At 32.1% G+C, this 19,851-nt stretch overlaps 1 protein-coding gene across 4 annotated transcripts in view; it reads left to right on the forward strand.

Annotated features, from left to right (window-relative positions):
* Nucleotides 1–19,851, forward strand: part of LOC125051596 (microtubule-associated protein Jupiter) — a 92,308-nt gene that overhangs the window by 43,572 nt on the left and 28,885 nt on the right. The window contains exon 1 of one of the 4 annotated variants that reach the window (XM_047652024.1): nt 5,555–5,714. The exons of the other annotated variants lie outside the window; for them this stretch is intronic. Coding sequence (XP_047507980.1) covers nt 5,653–5,714 — 62 coding nt within the window. The 5' untranslated portion in view covers nt 5,555–5,652. Of the gene's footprint in view, nt 1–5,554; nt 5,715–19,851 lie in introns of those variants that run through there. 4 annotated transcript variants of the gene reach the window in all.

Genomic DNA, 19,851 nt, shown 5'->3' on the forward strand with positions numbered 1-19,851 from the left:
CTTGAGAAACTAAACGATTGCGTTGGCTGGAATACTAAAAATCTCCAGGAGTCTTTTCTAGTTCTTTCAATATCCTTAGCGCAGATGTCGAAACTTGAAAGTTACCTACACTTAATATTGCTATTGGAATCGCTAATGTTATTAGAATCTTCACAAGTTACAAATAAAGACTATACTTTTTAAGTTAAAGATAGTACCCTAAATAAAGTAATACAACTTTCTATATTTTGTTTCTTACAATGCATTCTTTATTTCTTTAATTTAAAATTTTGAAAAGGCTACTTATCACGAGTTATAATAACGAAGGTCACTTTTAAATAACTGTTTTAAAAGTCACATTAAGGGCAAATTGCATGCAATATTTTAAGACTTTCTCTTGATATGTTTACTGCTTTTGCTCTGTTTCTAAATACTTATGATTATAAGTGTAGACACCACACGCTATAAGTTACAACTCGGAATGAATTTTATTTAATACTAGCTGTTGACTCCGCGTCAGTGTTGGGACTCACAACCCGGCCGATAGCGCATTAAAATCTCGCCTTTACACAGTGGCAATTATACCATCTGGGGCCCGTGGCCAATTCTTTTGATGGGGCCCTATCAGTAAAAATCGTCATGTTGTTTAATTTTAATAAAATGCGAGATTTCAACGTTGTATATGTCCCACTAATGGCCATAGCCCATAGGCCTCCTCTCTTAGGCGAGAGAGAATGGTCTGTAGTCCCCGCGCTAGCCCAATGCGTATTGGAGACTTCACATTCATCAATAGAACATAATATCTCTTGGGCAGGGGCCCTCTTGGGTCTGGGGCCCGTGGGATTTTGCCAGCACTGCCACCCTATTGTTACGCCACTGGCTTGACATGAATACGGTGAAACCGGTATGACTAAAAAATAGAAAATGATGAAAATCGAAAACACAGAAGGCCGATCTTTCCATGAAAAATTGATCGGTGAAACTGCAAAAATAATAACATAAAGTATGTATTGCAATCTTAGGTCAATACCGATATAAGGGTTAAAAGCCATAAATTATTATTATTAGCATGCGTGACTTCATTGACATGGAAACGGAAATACAATAAATTAAAGTCATTCAGGAATAAAGCATTCTACTTAGCAAAGAATTTTCAACATCGGTGGTCCTTAAGTCCTTAATTATAATACCGTCTTCGTTACCGTGTTTTTGTCATATAGTTTTTGAAAGCTGCATGAATTACATGATGACGTTTCGCGAAATATTCATAAATAAATATTCGTTACTTATTAAGTATAAACTACTACACATTTTTAATATGTTAAATATTATGAACCAGAACAAGTTTGGAAGTGATAGGGAATTGATCTAATAGTTGTCAAATGAATGTGACTTTTGAATGATCCAATCGTGATCTCATTTGTCAGAATTAATCATGTGGAAATCGTTTTGGGTACTTAATGAGTTATTTTGTAATCGTTAATATTAAAACAAGTTAAACACATACAATATTAGTTATACATTTACAAATTGAGTACAAATTTATACAACATTAGTAAATTAGACATTTAGCTAAAAGTCTGTATAACGATAAACATTTAAGATCGTGATAGGGTTCTTTAAGTATTTATAACTGAAATGCCTAGTTAATTCATGCTGAAGATTAGAGACGACCTAGAACAAATTACGGTGGGCACGAAACAATGAGGAGGTGAGGGTCTGAATTGAAAATTATCTTTTAGGTCAAGTGCCGTGGAAATTCTTAGGTGATTTAGTTTAGTAGATAGTAACCACTATGGAATAGGATGGATATTTGTGTCTGTTCCATTACATAGGAAGTAGGGAATCGATCACACACCTCGACGTCCGTCGTTCCATAACTGAGCGTTTTCTAAGGCAGTTTTTGCCGCGCACCACCACTATGTGGAACCAGCTGCCCACTGAAGTATTTACGAACCAATACGACTTAGGGTCCTTCAAGAAAAGAGCGTCCCAATTCTTGAAAGGCCGGCAACGCACTTGCAAGCCTCCTGGCATAGTGAGCGTCCATGGGCGGCGGTATCACTTAACATCAGGTGAGCCTCCTGCCCGTTTGCCTCCTATTACATAAAAAAAAACCACTTAACTACAGTTGCATGAAATTCGCCCGTAATACGCCGTCTGTCGCGGTCTGTCCGTAAGTCTGAGAAGAAAATTATTGTGATATACTTGTCTTCTTTAAGGCCCATTTTTGGGTATGTCCTTAAGAAATTAATTTGATTGGAATATAGAAACAGTTATTATTTAATATAAGTAACTCCGATTTACATGTTTATGTACAAAAATCAACACAATTTCAGTGTTTGTAAAATTTTGCAAATTAATTTATCCATAATAAAAATTTGTTTATTGAATTTGCTATATAAAAGAGAGGGTGACCTACATAGTTCCACAGCTGATAAATTTTCTGCTAATTCTTGAATTCTGCTTCTGGGACAGATAACTCTTGATATGTATAATACAAAATACCTCAAATAATTAAAAACAGATAGTTTTTAGGTATGGTTACAAAGTTTGCGTTCATAAACAACAAACACATCATAACGCACTTCCTTATCCCGAAGGTTGTCTTGATGATACAAGGCATTATACTCCGACCACAATTATATATAGAAATTTGTATTTACGGAAAATTATTTACTAATTAATTATATGTAATTAAAATATACAAGGAAAATTGATCTAGGCAATTTAGGAAATACCATTAGTGTTTATATTTAGTCTATGCACAATAATTAAAAATGATGCAATATCGGAAAGCGGAAAAATTAAAGTCTTCCGACCAAAACAAATAGATAGCAATAATTGCACCGTGGAATGTTTGAAAATATTCGTTATGCTATCTTTGTTGCATTTTTCACAATACATATACAATGAAATTCACAAAAAATCGTGTCTTTTATATAATGTCTTTATTTTTTTAAATTTTAATTAAAATTATAACAAAAACAATAACAATGTTTTTATCTAATATATTCTGGAATATTTTTAAGTAATATATTCCTACAATATTGTAATTCATAAGGAACCTTGTGTTGTGTTTTCACAATACAATTTTAAAATACATATTACATAACATATTTGAGGCTTAGGTATATAAATAAGGTGACGAAACCTTTCACTAATCGACAAATATAAATGATATGGTCAATATAATTGTAAAACAATTAGGATTAATTAAAAATATGTATTCGTAAATTTGCTTCACCTATATATTCTAAGTAATATCCAGCCTCCAGCTTCAAAAGTAATATCTCAAAGTGCTGTGAATGTTAGAATCTTATAATTAACTTTCATAAAGTAAGGCACGAGCCAGTGATTCAAAACACAGGAAATTTGAGGTAAACAAATATTTCGGTGAAATTGCTTTCTACGCTGTATTCAGATAAATGCATTCGACTGCAACACGCCTATGAAAATCAACTTAGAATAGATTAAGCTTTGTCATTCGATATTGAAATGAATTGTCTTTTATTTAAGGTTCAGTTCAGTTTGTTTGTTGGTTTGTAGCGTGAAATTGTAGTTCAAATTATATGTTGTAATGGGCAAGTGATGAAACTGGGAAGCTCGGACTGTTTGACGTGTGCCGCTCGGAAGATTGATGGCCTTTGAAAGACAATAGTCAAGTTTGTGGAAAGGATTAGGCATAAAGACAATATCCGTTATAAAAAAATATTTTATTGCTTATTATTGACACAATTAGATTAGTCATATACATTTGGTGAATATAATTTATGAGTTACATTTAGATTAATTTTTTTATGTTTTAAAGCATGGCGTTTAGTCATATAGTACAGAACCTGGATTATTTTTTTTGTATTATTGATTAAGTGAGAGTTAAAGAGACCGCAATCTCATTTTTTCTAATACAGGTTTCTCACTAACCCGAGTTTCTAGCTTACAGAGTTACAGAAGGGGTCTGTCCCACTTATCTATAGAGGTAGAAATATGACGTAATTAGAAACAAAATACGTGTATGTATGGTTATTACAAGTTTATTGTAGTAGCTGTTTAATTTAACATAAATGTTTAACATAATTAATAACAACATTTACTTGCAAAAATCTGTTGGTCTTTTGCGATTCTGTTTTAAATTTTGTGTATGTTTTTCAAGTTTATAAATTCTATGAATATGGTTTGATCAACCGCCGCATATTCATAAAATTTGTGAAGCGTCTCCAATGCCTTTAAGCTACTGCTGTTTATGAACTGTATTAAGCTTGACAAACAAGTCGGTACGCACAATTGGCTATTATAGAATAGAGGTCCTCGAACTATAGGTAACAAAACAATAACAGACGCACATTTGGATATCTCTAATAGAGGTTCACGCGTGACAAATGACTTATACAGGTTTTATATTTCTCGCTCATAGAGGTTTTAGGAAGACAAAATGATGGGACTGGATGGGATGGGAAAACCACTATAAATTAATGATTGTTTGTGGTGATCATATAATATTATGACTATATATAAAATCTTTTAAGTTATATTAAGTGTAAAAAGATCAAGATACTGATTATGAATTAATCCATCAAGTGAGGCAGAAATTACGATTCTTGAAATGCCAACATCGTATCGGATTACGGCGGCAATTCATTATGAAGTAATTAGGTATTCATTCGGTTTTTACTGACTTATAAAAGAAGGTTTTAGTGCTTAAAACAAATAAGCTTAAAGTTTAGGTTAGTTTATAGGTTTTAACTTTAAGTACCATTAATTAATTACTAAGCCTATATATCTTATTTAATTCATATAATTATTTAAAGGATGCCGATTTAATTTATTAAAAAAACACGTGTCTTTAATTGATAAGTGAATTATCTTAACTTAAAATTGTTTTTATTTGCTGTAGATTTTTCAGCGATAAAGTCAAACTTTCTAAGATCAACGTCAAAACCAACGAAAGTAAATCGCCGTTATAAACTAAATATAATTAAAAATTACTTACGTAAGCTAATTAATACACTTATCTTGGCATTCTCTTTTTATCCATGCAATATCGGCATTATTATACGAGTTAGTTGTCGCGTGCGGAAATACCTGTTTTCCGTCAATCATTGAGGCATTTTTGTAAACGTCAAACCAGTTCCTATCTGTTCACACTAGCCATCTGATAGTTGGCATATGTTACGGCCAGGTGCTGCAGGGAAAATAAGAAATTAATACCTAAGCAACACTTACAAGGATTCCGTACTGATACAAATATAGTATTAACATCCTCATTTAAAATGTATGTGTCAATGGTCTTAGAGTTTTTCTATTCCTGTTGAAAGATAAGGCGTGCAAGGCTGAATATTGTCTTGCATAAGTCATGAAGGGTTAATGTCACCGTGTATTGAAAAATATGGTAATTTTTTTGCATCGGTAGTCATGAGATTTGGCAGTCTAGACAAACAGCCGGACAATGCCGTTTCAGGCATTTGTTCTGCGTAACCCTAAACAGAGGAAGAGCGGAAGCGACGCGAGCGAACGGCGCATGCGCGGTTCACTTTTGTCGTGCGGGCGGAGGGTGGTAGCATCGACTTAAGCAAGGGTACCGGGCGCGCGCGCTCAGTCAGCTGACCGCAAGTGCAGCGAACACACGTTTGTATCTTCGTGCAGTGGCAATCAGTGTTACCTCGTGTTATTACAATGGCAACTTACGCTCAGTTCAAGCACGTCGAGCTCTACAAGATCGGTCATGGAAAAAATAGGTGAGTGTTTAGCCCTTTCAGCACGTTGAAGTTTATCAGCCGATCCTATTGTAAGGAAGACGCTTATTTTATTTTTTTTAACAATACGACAAAACTAGTGAACTGAACACTGGTTAAATTATTAATACATAAAATATTGAGTGTTTATTGCTTTTAATTCATTTAAAATTAGCGTCTATAAAAGCAGTGTATTCAGGAAAAGCTTATACGAGTACAATGAACTCTTGCTGATTACGTAGCAATGAAACGCTACGATCGCACGCATTTTCAGTTTCAGCTCAATGTAGACACGTTACGAAAGCTCTAGAAAGTCTAATACAAAAGGGTGGGATTTATTAGTGAGTGTGCTTTATTGATTATCATTTTAATATTTTTTAACGATTTTGTAGGTAAATAAATTTGAATGAGACATGCTTTGCCCCTAATTATTATATAAAAAGGGTTAAGTATGTTAAATGTCTATATAAAATTATTACTAGGTAGATAAAGCTAAATTTTATACATCTAATAATTATTGGGTGCGCAATTTCAGTTGTAGAAAGTACGGCAATATTTATGAATAACGGATAAGATAGGCATGTTTGTTATTTAAATGTATTCGAAAATAACCGCAAGGATTTGTAGGTATAAGAAAAGACTTGATGTAGGGGTAGATTGTGGGGGAGTTGACTTCACAATTAAGCATTACTTTAAACATGGATACTTACTATGTTCGTTCTTCTTTTTATAGCCTAGCTCTATTCCAGGATATATAGGCGTAGTTTTATTGCTAATTAGAAGCAGCTGGTAAACTGTAATATTGATCATCTCGTTTATTTCATACAAATGTGATGTTACGTGTAACAATATCTTAGATTTGAATTCCATTAATTTTGACCCATGAATATAAATATATTGTATTTAAAAAAATTATATTGTATATTGTATATAAAAAAAATATATAAATTGCATTTTGATTTAAGTAAATACGTATATATAAGAGTAAGGTTCAGAATAGGGACTTAGCTCTAAAATCTGTATGTCAAAATTCAATATATTTTTGACCGAGACTCATACTTACGCTTAATGTCGACTACTGACTTACCGTTAGGATACGATTCAGAAACATGCGCTAAATCTGAAAAAAAAAATGAATATGTAGTAAGTACTATGTACAATAAAAATGTATTGGAATACTTGTTCCTTCTTTTCGGTCGCAATTAATCAGCCTAAAATATTTAGTAAATGTAATCTATTTTTGGAAACACACAAGCTTGTAATCGCGTGCTAGGTTTTCCATTAGCATATAACCTAGGTTTGATTTAAGCGACGTTTGGAACCTGGGCAAACGTGGTTGAGACTCGTAAAATATTAACTTTGGTATTTCGAATTTGCGTCATATGAGACGTCTTAATTATTTATGCCTATATGTACTAATATTATCTTTGTTGTTAAATACTAACTAATATTAATTAACCATTATAAATTAATGACGTTTTATCCTTATTATGTCAGTTCGTGTTTGGATCCAATCCAACTAAAAGAAAGTTGTCTTGTCAATGAGTTTGTAATATTTTTCATTATGTTTATTATTCCTATGGCTATTTTTTTACTTGACTATAGTATGTTTTAATAAAAATTTCCGACTCGTCTTCTAGACCGTTCAGCCCTGCGATTCTGTAACTCACTTCACGAACTCACACAGCGGTTTTCGCATCGGCGGTCTCTCTCAAATCAGTCGAGAAGCAGTCATTTTATGATTTGGCATTCTGATAAACAATAAAGTACAAGCTCCCACCTATTCACAATGCCAAATCATAAAATGACTGCTTCACGACTGATTTGAGAGCGACCGCCGATGCGAAAACCGCTGTGTGAGTTCGTGAAGTGAGTTACAGAATCGCAGGGCTGTCTACATTCTACATTATAAAAATATAAGTAACGCAAGTAGAACAAGTTACGGGATAAAGTTTCCGATGTTTAAAGTTAATGGCGATAGTGTAGTGACATTTACTTTAATGAGCTGTCGTTAACGTCAAATCGATGGTAATCTACAGCCGAGTGTTGATCAGTTTATTAGTTTTACTACAAATTGATATAGAATGTCTATACATTAAGAATCGGAGCAGGTTATGCTTACAATATAATCACTTTATTGGCGACAAATTAAATGTATGTAGTACGACTGGTAATGTGGTTAAAATTGAGGCGCAGATTCGTAAGTTTATTTTGTAGATGTTTTATTTTACAAGAAAAACATGAGTAACCTTTTTTTATTAATTACCATTCTTCATACCTTTATGAACAAGATTATTTAAATTACCTAAAAACGATATGTACGTAACGAAAATAGAAAATAAAATTTAAAGAACGCATACAGTACTTGACACAAATTTACTTTCTGTTTAAAAGTCCCATAAAATCTCCCTTTAAACTCGGAGTGCGAATTTAATAGCTTAAGCTTTCTTTATATTTTTGTAAGACGCTATTCATGATATTCTTGATGAGTGCTTTACTCTTTAACATTTTTATAGTGCTATAATGCTTTAAATTGTTTACACACTTTCACGTAATTCCCTCGTAAACGGTGCATTTCCGATTCTTGTTAACTAAGTGCATCTAATAGCCGCTATTACTTACATCTCATTAAATAAATATGCACCTATGAAGCGGAAGCAGACTAGATGTTTAAGCCGGAAAAATTCTGGGGCTAAGAATGTAAAGACAAAAGGAATGTTTTTCTTTACATTAGTTTTGTTTAGTTGTGATTGGTTAACAGAACTCTATTCGTATTGGAATCAAAACGATCCGTCTCTCTGTTACCTCCACTCTATCTTTATAAATTATTAAATAATAGGCTGATACTCGTATGGCCACATGAATAAAAAATACCACCTTTATATAGTTAAATAGATTCACATAGTTACAATAGGTCTGTTACGTACACGTAACCGATAGAAGAAGATAAATAAGATTTTGTAGAAGAGTAGATATTTCAAAGACTACTCGTAAGCAAGAAGGTTAAAATGTAATACTCTGCCAAAACTTTAGTGCCATAAGTTTTTATCAATGAAAAGACAAAAGAAATATTCCGTGCCAAATCTGTACGATCGAAACTAGAGTTTGCCAAGTGTGATACTCAATATTCATTTTACACGACATAAGTGATAATAAATGTAGCTCAATATGTATTTATATATGACAAAAATTACTACTTTTGTACGGTTTAATATGGTTGACTTAAATAAATAAATTTGTTACATTTTTTAGGGTATAATGCAGTAAAATCATGCTTTTTCCTTACCATTTTGTGGAAATAACTGTTTAAATTCAGTATTTTTCTATCGACTCAGGGATCATATCCTTTACAGACTTACCTCTCTCTAAAGTACTGTTTTGTCTGATTCTGACAAATTGTCTTAGCGCTGCGATGAACTGAGACAAGTATCTTAGTTTAAACAGTTCAATTAGACAATTTTTTTACGAATCAGGGGGCAAGTATTTACACCTCCAGGCGATGCAAGTACCTATAGCATGTTTTTTGGCCCAGCCTCAGCATATTAAAAAAAACTTAAAAGCTCCATATAGCTGGTTTGTCATTTGAATAAATATTACATATAATCGTTAAAAGTATACGATTATATTAGTCAGGTTTAAAAAGGTAGGAACAGTAAATTCAATATATTGGTAATATTGCCCAAACAGCAAGGCCGCAGTTCGCGTGACATCGCAAAATAGCTGAGATTTACATTTTCATGCCGCATTAGGTTTAATATAACGATTGTAGTTGAAACAAGGCAGTGACGAAACACGAAATTTGCCTTTTAAATGAAACCTTTAAGCGAAAGCATGTAATATATTGCTTTTAAAGTTCGCTTTAAGCGTAATAAATCGGGTAAATAAGCTATTGTTCTAATTTTAAACACTTTATCAGTTGGTACATTGTTTTTATAGATGACTTATATTTTAATTACAGAATTTTACAACGATTAATATAAGTTTATCTGCGGCATAGGAAATATTGATAAGAGAAACTGAACACAATATGAATCATGAGTGTGCAACGCGCCTGCTTTATCATACTGCTAATCATTCCTGGAATTTTCATTACACTGATAGGAATATTGAAACCAGATACCTCTAGAGAGAGGTTATAAACCCTCCTTCTTTTCATTTCTTTGTTACTTTCTTGAAATGTATGGAAATATTTTTAAATTAGGAACACTGGCAACTTTTTTTTGCCTTCCGGTAAACAGGTCATTAGAGTCGGCCAGTATGAACTGGCTATTATTAATATCGTCATTTTTGGACTTTGACGCACTTGTTTTTAAACAGTTAATTTTCGACAGCCTTGAATCGCTTCGGTCACGATTGCCCGTTAGATTCGAAGTGCCACTTTCGCTCTTAAACTTTTTATTAAAGAATTGTTCGAATGGAAGTAAAAATTGGGTTCGATAAACTTTGTTTATTAAAATTAGAAGTGAGCACATTCATTTTATTTTCTATTATTGAACATCGCAACTATGTCTATTATTTCCTATGTTTAACCTGTTTTGTGTTATTATGATGTAAATAGTGTTAATATCATAATAACCGTCTTTACTTTAGAAAATAAACCCTTAATTTGAATGAGTCTAAGATACAACAAAAAAAATTAAATTCTGAAAATACATAAATCGGTGAAGATATTTTCTTATGACTTTAATTTCTGTATAATTTATTGACTATTCATTCGTTATATCTATAGGAAAACATTGTGATGATTTAATATGATTTCCTCTCATACTTTACTAGTTAACATTTCAAATGATAGTTTCACAATTGTCGGATCGAAATTACAATCGTGCCGAGTAAATCATTTCGGTAGGTATCACTTCTTGTTACAGCTCGATTATATTTCATACAATGATATATTTATTGTAGTCTATAAATAAAGAAACTGATTGCTCGATATCAGCTAAGCTATTAATCATCAGTTCAAGAGTTAATGTTAGAGATTCGTTGAGAAGTACAGGGTTTTCTGAAAATCATAAAATTACTTCCATTTCAACTGACCACAATAAGTTCACAGTGTACCTCTTTGAGTGGGATTGGAGTTGCGATATTTTTTATGAAATTCGTTAGTGTGTGTATCTGTATGTTTGTCCATAGATGTTTCAGATTATATTAAACTAGCCGTTTCGCGCCCGCTTTGCTGGACGAATTAAAATAAATTTTATGTTTCATTATTTTATTTTTTTTTCATATTTTTATTATTCTTCTTTTTAACTTCCCGCTAAGAAAATTGAAATATTTCGAAAATCGAGTTTTTAACAGATGTTGACGTTTTGCGGTTCTAGGAAGCCTCTTTTGTTTTTATTAGCGGGAAAAATTTTCATAAAAGTAAAACAGAAATAAAAAAATGAAGGAACGTTGGAATTAATAAATAGCCGTGAACCATCTAGGTTAATGCTAAATTTCGCATCGAATGGTGGTAGTTTCATGTCGATACGATCAGTGGTTTAAGCGTGAAAGAGCCTCAAACGAACACCATTTTCTTTTTATATATATAGATTATACCTGATAGTATAACTTTAAGAACAGTCTAGGATTCAGAAGAATTGGTTTAGTAGTATTAGAGATATCCACGGATTTCTAGAGGGGTCTAATAAAACTAAATAATGTTGGCAGTTATTTGTAGTCGGTTTCATTTTTCTAAATTACTTTTTTATAGTGTACCAAATCGAACAGTTTAAGAAGTTGAAATGTACATTATGGTCTCCGTTAATCCATTAAATTAAGTAATTTGAGTATTGAAAAGAATTTAGTATAGCAGATGGGACAGCAAAGTCTATATTTAATTTAATTTTTTTACTAAAATTTAACTGTCACTGGAATTACTCGTATATAACTAAAATTAATAATTGTACGAGTTGTCACTGTCATTGTATACATTTCAATTTAACACAGTATTTAATAGTCGTAAAGTATAACTTTCTATATATTTTATTGATAAATATCTCTGTAAAAATGCAATTGAAAGTTAATTGCCAGCACGTAGAAATTGTCGTTTGTATGTTGTAACTTGCACTGTGTTTATAGTAGCATTTTGTTGCTAACCATGACGGTAGGTTAGTTATCACTGTAAAAATGTTTTTGATATTGAAGAAATATCGGATAATAACAAATGCTACTGTATACACATATAAAGATATGGAGAAAAACCTAACCTTTCATTTAATCTTAGATTCTTGGTATATTCAGTTGCAAGCAGCAATGTTCTATTTTCCTCTTAGGCTGATTTCGCCGGGTCTTGGATTATCTATAGAAATAACTTGTTTCAAGAATTATTTTATGCAAAACTGCGTAACTACTATGACGAATATTTTGGATACTGTTACTCATCTCGGGTGTGAGTTCCTGTGTAACAAATATAGGACGATATAAACGCATATTGCTCAAGAGTACAAAAGCTTATTTGCGGGGGGCCTATAGTTGAAGCAGATGTGCGCGTGCGACGGTAGTCTAACGGTGCAGCGATAATCGCTTGCAGATAAAAGCTGGTGAATTGAGGCGCGTGCGATGCGCTTCGTCCATCCGCGTCGAAGCGGTGGAGAAGATACTATTTTGAAGCACATATTTCAGTAGAAAAATTATGTAACCTAATGTTAATTAAGTTACATATATATATGTAGTAAATAAATAGAAGCGCAAACCAAATGTTGGCCATCATCGCACACATTGCACCAAAAACAATTACCCACGCTCAACATTATTACATACCTCATAAATTGTAATACAATATTCTTATTATTGATAACGTCTAAAAAGGTCGTTTTCACTTATGTACGGAAGTATCACTTTTAAGATTTATTAGCCTTAGATGAGCAAAATTAGTTTTCGTTAGCGTCGAAACCCCACTACCCTTTATTTTATGTTAGATAGAAACTCATGTTTTTAACCATTAAAGCTAGTTGTTATCCAGCCTCAAATAAAGAGTTTAATTTACATACAACAACCACCACCAAACTTAACTCACAAATATTTTTTTTATTTACCCGTAGTTTTCAGATTGCTCATTTTTGTCAATGACACAGTATTCGTTCAAAAAATGAGCATTATAAGTTTTTCAATAGCACGAAGTATTTATGTCGTGTTACAAAATGGCCGCTATTTATCCACAAGATGGATCAATAGACTATCGATTCGATAAAATATCTATAGTAGTTAATGGAGCGTAACGAAAAGGAAATCGATAAAGTCTTATAAATTGACTACCGAATGATGCTAATCTTTTTACCACACACACGCAATATGTTGAGATAAATATACTGAATAATAATATTTAAAAATCGAACTTTGTTTTTATGATTAATTATGAAAAAAGTTATAACTTTGTTAATGTCAGTATATATAATCCAGCAGATAGCAGAAAGACTCGTTTTAATGATTTATTTCGCTGTTTAGTCTAGCTTTGATTTTAATTATAGCATTTTCATAAACGGCGGCTTTTCACTTTTTTTACATTTAAAATCAAATTAATATGTAACAAATTCTAAATTAAGAACCACGAAAGCAAACGGCATAAACCTTACTTATAATGTGATATCTAATATATGACATATTAGACTATAATATAACACTTTATAAAGCTTCATCTCTCCAAAATGGTTATGTTATTTCCAATAAGCCGTTTTGTAGACAAACGAGTTCGTTATTCAGCATTTTAGAGTTTATATATGTGCTTTCATTTAGCTAGGTCAGTTACATACAGTGTATGTAGTATTCATGAGTTTTTTGTTCAAAAAGTGTATATGTATAATACTTCATGTATTATATTAGCACTATTTATATAGACCTTAATAGACAGCAACAAGAACAGTGAAAGACCCATTATGTGTAAAGAATACGCAATTTGAATGATTCGATACTAAAACAATACTTTATTTACATTTTTCTACTATTTACATTCCAAGAAAGTGACGACTCACGCATAATAGCGAAACGTAAAAGTTCCCAAATTGTCTTAGTAATTAATGTGCATACTATGTAATATTTTCTTAATTACCGTGTATCATGGCATACATAATGTTCGAGTACAGTTATTGTAATGTGCAACTTTCTCATGCGTTGTATCTACGGGCTATTTAAAATGCAGTAGATTTTTATGAAAATTTACGCAGCTCGCTGGACCGATGCGAAAACGCGCGTGTTCACGCATTATTTAAATTTTTATCTGTATAGATTACGTGTTGGATTTAAGGCAAAATTATTTTATATGACATTATTTGTTCCATAATTTGTGTGCTATTTCTGGAGTACTACATAATATTAATGTTATTGTTAAATTAAAACTTTCACTTTTAATGAAGTTTAATTTTTCTAACGTACAGTAATTTTGTTGTAAATTATTTATGTAAGTAGCAAGTTAATGAATTCATTTTTGCTTCGTCATTGATTGCCAATTGTGTCGAAGCTAAGATTTTGGTTTCACTTATTCATTATAACAGCATTTGATTTTCGTAGGGCTATGAATTATAATATTTATACTCAATCAATAACTGGAATACAGATGTTAAAATGTCGTATGACGGATTTAGTTTTGCTTTAACAAATATATAAAACCTTAGATTCATATTGAAGTCGTAGTACTTGTTTTGTCCCAAAACACTATTTAGTTTTAAGAGCCTACAAAGAATCGAAATTGATTTCTTGTATTACAAATAATTGATAACAATTTTTATCGAAAACAATTAATTGTTATGGCTATTACAGCTTGAAGCATTGATAGTTGCGCGTGGGCGTATAACAAAATTGAGCTTTATAGATGAGCTAAATTACAGTAAAGTTCTTAGGTTATGCCTTAAATGTACAGAATAGATTGTGTGGGTTGTAACGAGCCCTCAAAGCCCACACTTAACGTTTATCCTTTTATATTTTAAGTAGCGATTCTATTTTATCGCTATTTAGAGATATAAAACCGATATCAATTGGAGTTTTATATTAGTGTGTGTGAGTCCGAATGTGTTTTGGCATACAACTGTAATAAAGTTCATGTTTTTTCTAAACATTTGTATTCGGCGTTGTAAAATATAGACTACGGATAGTGTCGTGTTTGTTTTGACCGTTACCATTCATATTACTAAAATACATTGCTACTGCTATTAAACTATTAACTATGTACCTGATTTATCATAATTTAAATTTGAGCTAGTGAAACAGTTGTAAATGATTGACGAACTTTGAAGCTTTAAATTTTTCTTATATCACGTCGTATCGCACATTCTTGACTATACGATCTCTATTCCTTTCTTTATTTTGCTTCTTTGCATATCGATATTGAATACATACTTAGAAATCTACTGCTTTCAATCCGTGACTGTGATTAGTGTGAGATTCATTGAAGGGTGACTAATGAGCACTCGAAGTTTGATACATCGGGGGAGCTTGAAAATTGCGCATTGCGTCAGATCCCATTTTCCTAGAAAAGTTCTCACTCATACAGGTTTCATGGGACAATGAGACACGTTATAGTTTTTATTACTTTGCTCCAAATATTTTTTTCGAGGAAGCTATAACTCCACGAAAATGGTATCACAGCGGAGATTATTTTTTTACGTCTATCATAAAAATTGTAAATAGTTGCAAGAATTCTCATGCAATTTTCAAACGCTACATGTTTTACTGTTTCGAAGATGCAGATCAAGATCGGGCTTTATTTATTAACGCAGGTACAGAGCTGCAGATTCAATTCTCGGGGAAATCATAATTGTTTCGTTTTGCCAGTATTTTCGTCTCTGAAACCGGGACTTTTATACATAACATGTAAGATATTTAAATACATGATCATTGTGCGTTGTATACAAATCCCCTTCATATTTTTGGCAATGAGTTTCAAGTACATTCATCCCTAACGAGGTCTTTGATGAGAGAAGGGAACGCTAGAGGGTTGAATTTAAAACAAGTGGGTATAAAGAACTTGTTTTAGCTCTTTGTCCTAAGACCTATCACTAGAATGGGTAAGTTAAAATGGATGGTGTTTTGAACGGAGAATGACTGGTTCATTAACATGTACAGTGTACACTACAAAATAAATTAATAAAAGCACTATTTAGATAAAAAAAATTAACACAGTCTAATAAAATCTATCAAGAACCAAAATTATGACGATTAAACAACTATATGTTTATAGCACCTGTATCGTTAATTAATTTTTTTTTAATAACTCTCTCCATAGTAGCTTATCATTTAAAAAATCAAACACACCACCACACACAATACTCGTCGAGCGAGTTTTCTTATCTTGCCGAAGCCGCGCACAAATTATTTAAAGAAGTCTATTGAGTATGAGGGTGTGCAATTATTTATTCAATTACCGTCTAAAATTCGTAATATTAGCGCGTTTAACCAATTCAAAAGGGCATTACAGATACATATCAGAATGAGCCTAGTAGACTAAAATGGCGACGTGTATCTAGTTCGTATATACATAATAAGTTTCTCATGTAAATGAAATACATTATTTTTGTTATGAGAAATAAAGTTCTTTAAACATAAATTTCCTCATATTCTTTGAAGTTAATGTTTTCTTGCTTTTATCAGTCTTGACAAACCGGTGACCCAATCTGAACACTTCAAGGGTACATACTTTCGTACGTCAAAAATGTATTTTGATATACGGGAGTCTCGAATCTTGTTTATGCATCTGACCCTCAATATTCGTAGGGAGCGTTATAAGTGGGTGTTATGCGAAATTTTGACATTTGTACTTTCCCATCGCTATAATATGAAAGGGCACGTTCTCACTGTGACTTGGTGAAATGTACCTGCTGTGACGCGTGGCATTTGTTTTAAATCCCATTTGTCTGCTTTGATTCCTATCCATTGTTTAGGCGTACAATACTACATTGTGCCGTTACGCTTGAATGGTTGAATTTTGTTGATTTTATAATCGTACATAACATACTATGTACGTCCGTCTTTGTTTATAACACGGTAATTGACGTGAATGGGTTGGATGGTTTTTATTACACACGAGTGGAAGAAAACCTCTGTCACCGTATAGATGTTAATTAACAAATTGAGAAATTTAATTGTTTCTTGTGCTTTTTAATAGCTAACAGCAGGAAGCGTTGTTTCCAATACAATGGTTATAGATTTTGATTATTTTTACGATAATATTGTAACTTAAAAGTTGGTGTTAATGTAAATCTGTGTTGTACTTGCTAATGCTTATGCGTTTTAGATGTTATCTGTTGTTCTCGACAAGAATTTAAGTATAGTGGCTAATGTGCTACTCTCTACTTTAGGAATGTCGAAACTAAAAGGAGTGTTTATAAATAAGAGAGTCTTTCGTAAATGTAACTAATTTATTATATTATAGTTACTTTAAAGTGCTGAATCACCTATAGATTGAATCTTCTGAGGTTGTAAGCGTTGTTTGGTAATAGCCTATTTGGTAAATGAGAATGATTTCACGAACAGATTTGAAAAGTTTTATGAATAGATGTTATTCTATTGTTTATGTTTGGAGAAATATTTGAAAGCGTTTAAGCATCAATACCACTTGGTGGTTTGCATTCTTCTAAGTTTTATATAAGAATTAAAAAGTGCAATTCTAAATCCGAACTACGTTTTTGTAGTTATTGTTTTGAAGGAGAAAATATTGGCACGAAACGAGCTCTGAAAAAGCCAATTGACATATATCGAAGATGTAAGAAAGTGTAACGTTCATAACATAGATCAACTATGTAAAATGTTGCATACACACTGCCTAGGTACCTAAACCATTTTTGTAACAATTATTTAAATTAAACTTAAATTTTATAATATCCAACCTATAAAGACGATTTTAATATATTTTTTTATAAGTACCGCCAAACACTTAAAGTAAATAGTGTTGAAAGTTTGATTATGAAGAACTTTCGACACTATTTACTTTAAGTGTTTTCTCATACATTAAAAGGTTAGGTATTATTGTTATTTATATGGATCTTAACTTACTTATCCAACAAGATGCCGAAATTGAAAAATGGTTCGTTAGTCTTGATATTTGCTTAAGTTTTCACGTTATGAAAACTCAGTAAGTACAACGGAAAATGGCTATTATTGCCTTCAGCAAATCAGATCGATGGATCAGCACTGCATTAAATCAAAAGTACACACGCTCCTTCCGGCGATTGTTAAGAATCATTGTTTGACGTATTGCGCATTCCCAATTTGACGTTTATTGAGGTTATCTTGATCTTGAGTTGGGTTTTTGTTCACTGAAGAAGTGTATTCTTGAACAATGGCTTCCACTCACAGTCCACACGATTGCACTCTGAGTTTTGACTTTTATAGTATTAGTAGTCTGTGAGAAACAAAACCTTATTGCCAGTTCTTCTCGTCTGTTCTACGCTCTTGACTTGGTAACTAGTTACGTTAAATGTAGAACTATTTTTTACTGACGAAATGTACATTTAGTTACCTACATTAATAAATGATATTTTGATTTGATTCGTGCTGTAGTAAACTCAGTGTATACATATATATGTATAGTGTTAATATCTTACTGCATCTTTTTATTTTCACGATATTTATGTTAGGGCTACGATTGTATGGTCTTAGACTTTTAGTTTATATTCTCCTATATCTGGTCACTAAGATAAGAACGGTTTTGTCGAAATCATTACACCACATTGACTTTTTATAGATCTCTGATACATAAAACAAACTATACAATAATCCACTCACCAAGAATGTTCCTACCATATCGCGCAAACTTATAAATAAAAATATTCTTTTTCTGGAATTATATACTAGATATAGCTTAAATGAAGTAAACATATTAAGTAGAACATTAACGCCCGTGTTGTATGTTAATTTTCTAATTTAAGTATGCACTTTGGCATTATAGAATTTAGTTCACCGCTAACGTATTATTAAAGTAATACTAAGTTAATGCGATACTGTAAAATGTTTTTTGTTTACTTAAATTATATTTGACTAAAATAAGAACGTTTAGAAATAGAAAAGTTGTAATAAAAAGGCCAATTCTGGCAATGTGAGTTCCATAGGTATCACTTGACATCGTATGAGCCTACTGCCCATTTGCCTTCTGTTCTATAAAAACATATACAAACATATACAATTCCGGTGTAACGAAATAAACGATGACACAGTGCACTCCTAGAGAAAGATAGCCTGGAATGTATTAAACGCAGCTAGCCCTTTCATACAAATTAATTACAATTTACATTAATATAAAATAAACCTAATAGGTCTACCGTACGTAGAAAGTTAAAACATAAAATTAGTATTGGGTTAGGAGGAAGTAATATTATTTTATAGATAAAATAAACATGTCGCTAAAGTACGTTCACGTGTAATTATTATTAGTCTTAACATGGTTTTGCAATTAAATAAAAACGCTTGCTTTAGTTAGCCTTTTTAATTTATTTGGCAAAAAAATTGTTTAATATTTATTAAACAACAATTTAATCGTTTTTTTAATTAATTAATTTGTAAAATGCTTAGAGATATAGTTTTTGCTATATGTTCCGTGTTGAACACTGCTTTCCACACAAAAATGTGGTGCAATATAGAAACAAGAGAATTTTGACAAAAGCCTTAAAATTATGCCATTTAAGGGAAAGTTAAACCTTTGAGGTGGCACTGATGTGAGATTTCACTTTTAAAATTTTGACCGTATTCTTATTGTTTATTTCTTTGTTTGCAGGTAAGAACACAATACATGGCCGTTTACATAGATGAAGTTGGTAAATAGCTCATACCATCCAGTAATAACTTTCAACAGTGAATTTCGTTTTTCCTTTTATTTTCTGGGTCTCCTAGTTGTTTTATACTACCACTGGGAAAACGGTACAACTATAACTACTACTACACGCTATAGCTATCCGGATTCTTTTAATAATAATATTTGATACGTTGCATGTGTTGCTAAGATACAAGATATATCAACACTTAACCTAGAGACACTGGCTTCCAGTCCTAGTAAAGAGATTTGGATGTAAAGATACAGATCTATATTATTTCTTAAAATAAATCGGGAAATACGCTGAAATAGTTTGACCCCAATTCTTGATTACGGAACGTGGCACAGAGCTAATAATTTTAAAACTAAAACCAGGCTATGAATAATCTGTTTGTCCTCCGTGACCAGAGAAACCAATTGACG

Source organism: Pieris napi, chromosome 8 (genome assembly GCF_905475465.1).
Source record: "Pieris napi chromosome 8, ilPieNapi1.2, whole genome shotgun sequence".
Taxonomy (NCBI): Eukaryota; Metazoa; Arthropoda; class Insecta; order Lepidoptera; family Pieridae; genus Pieris; species Pieris napi.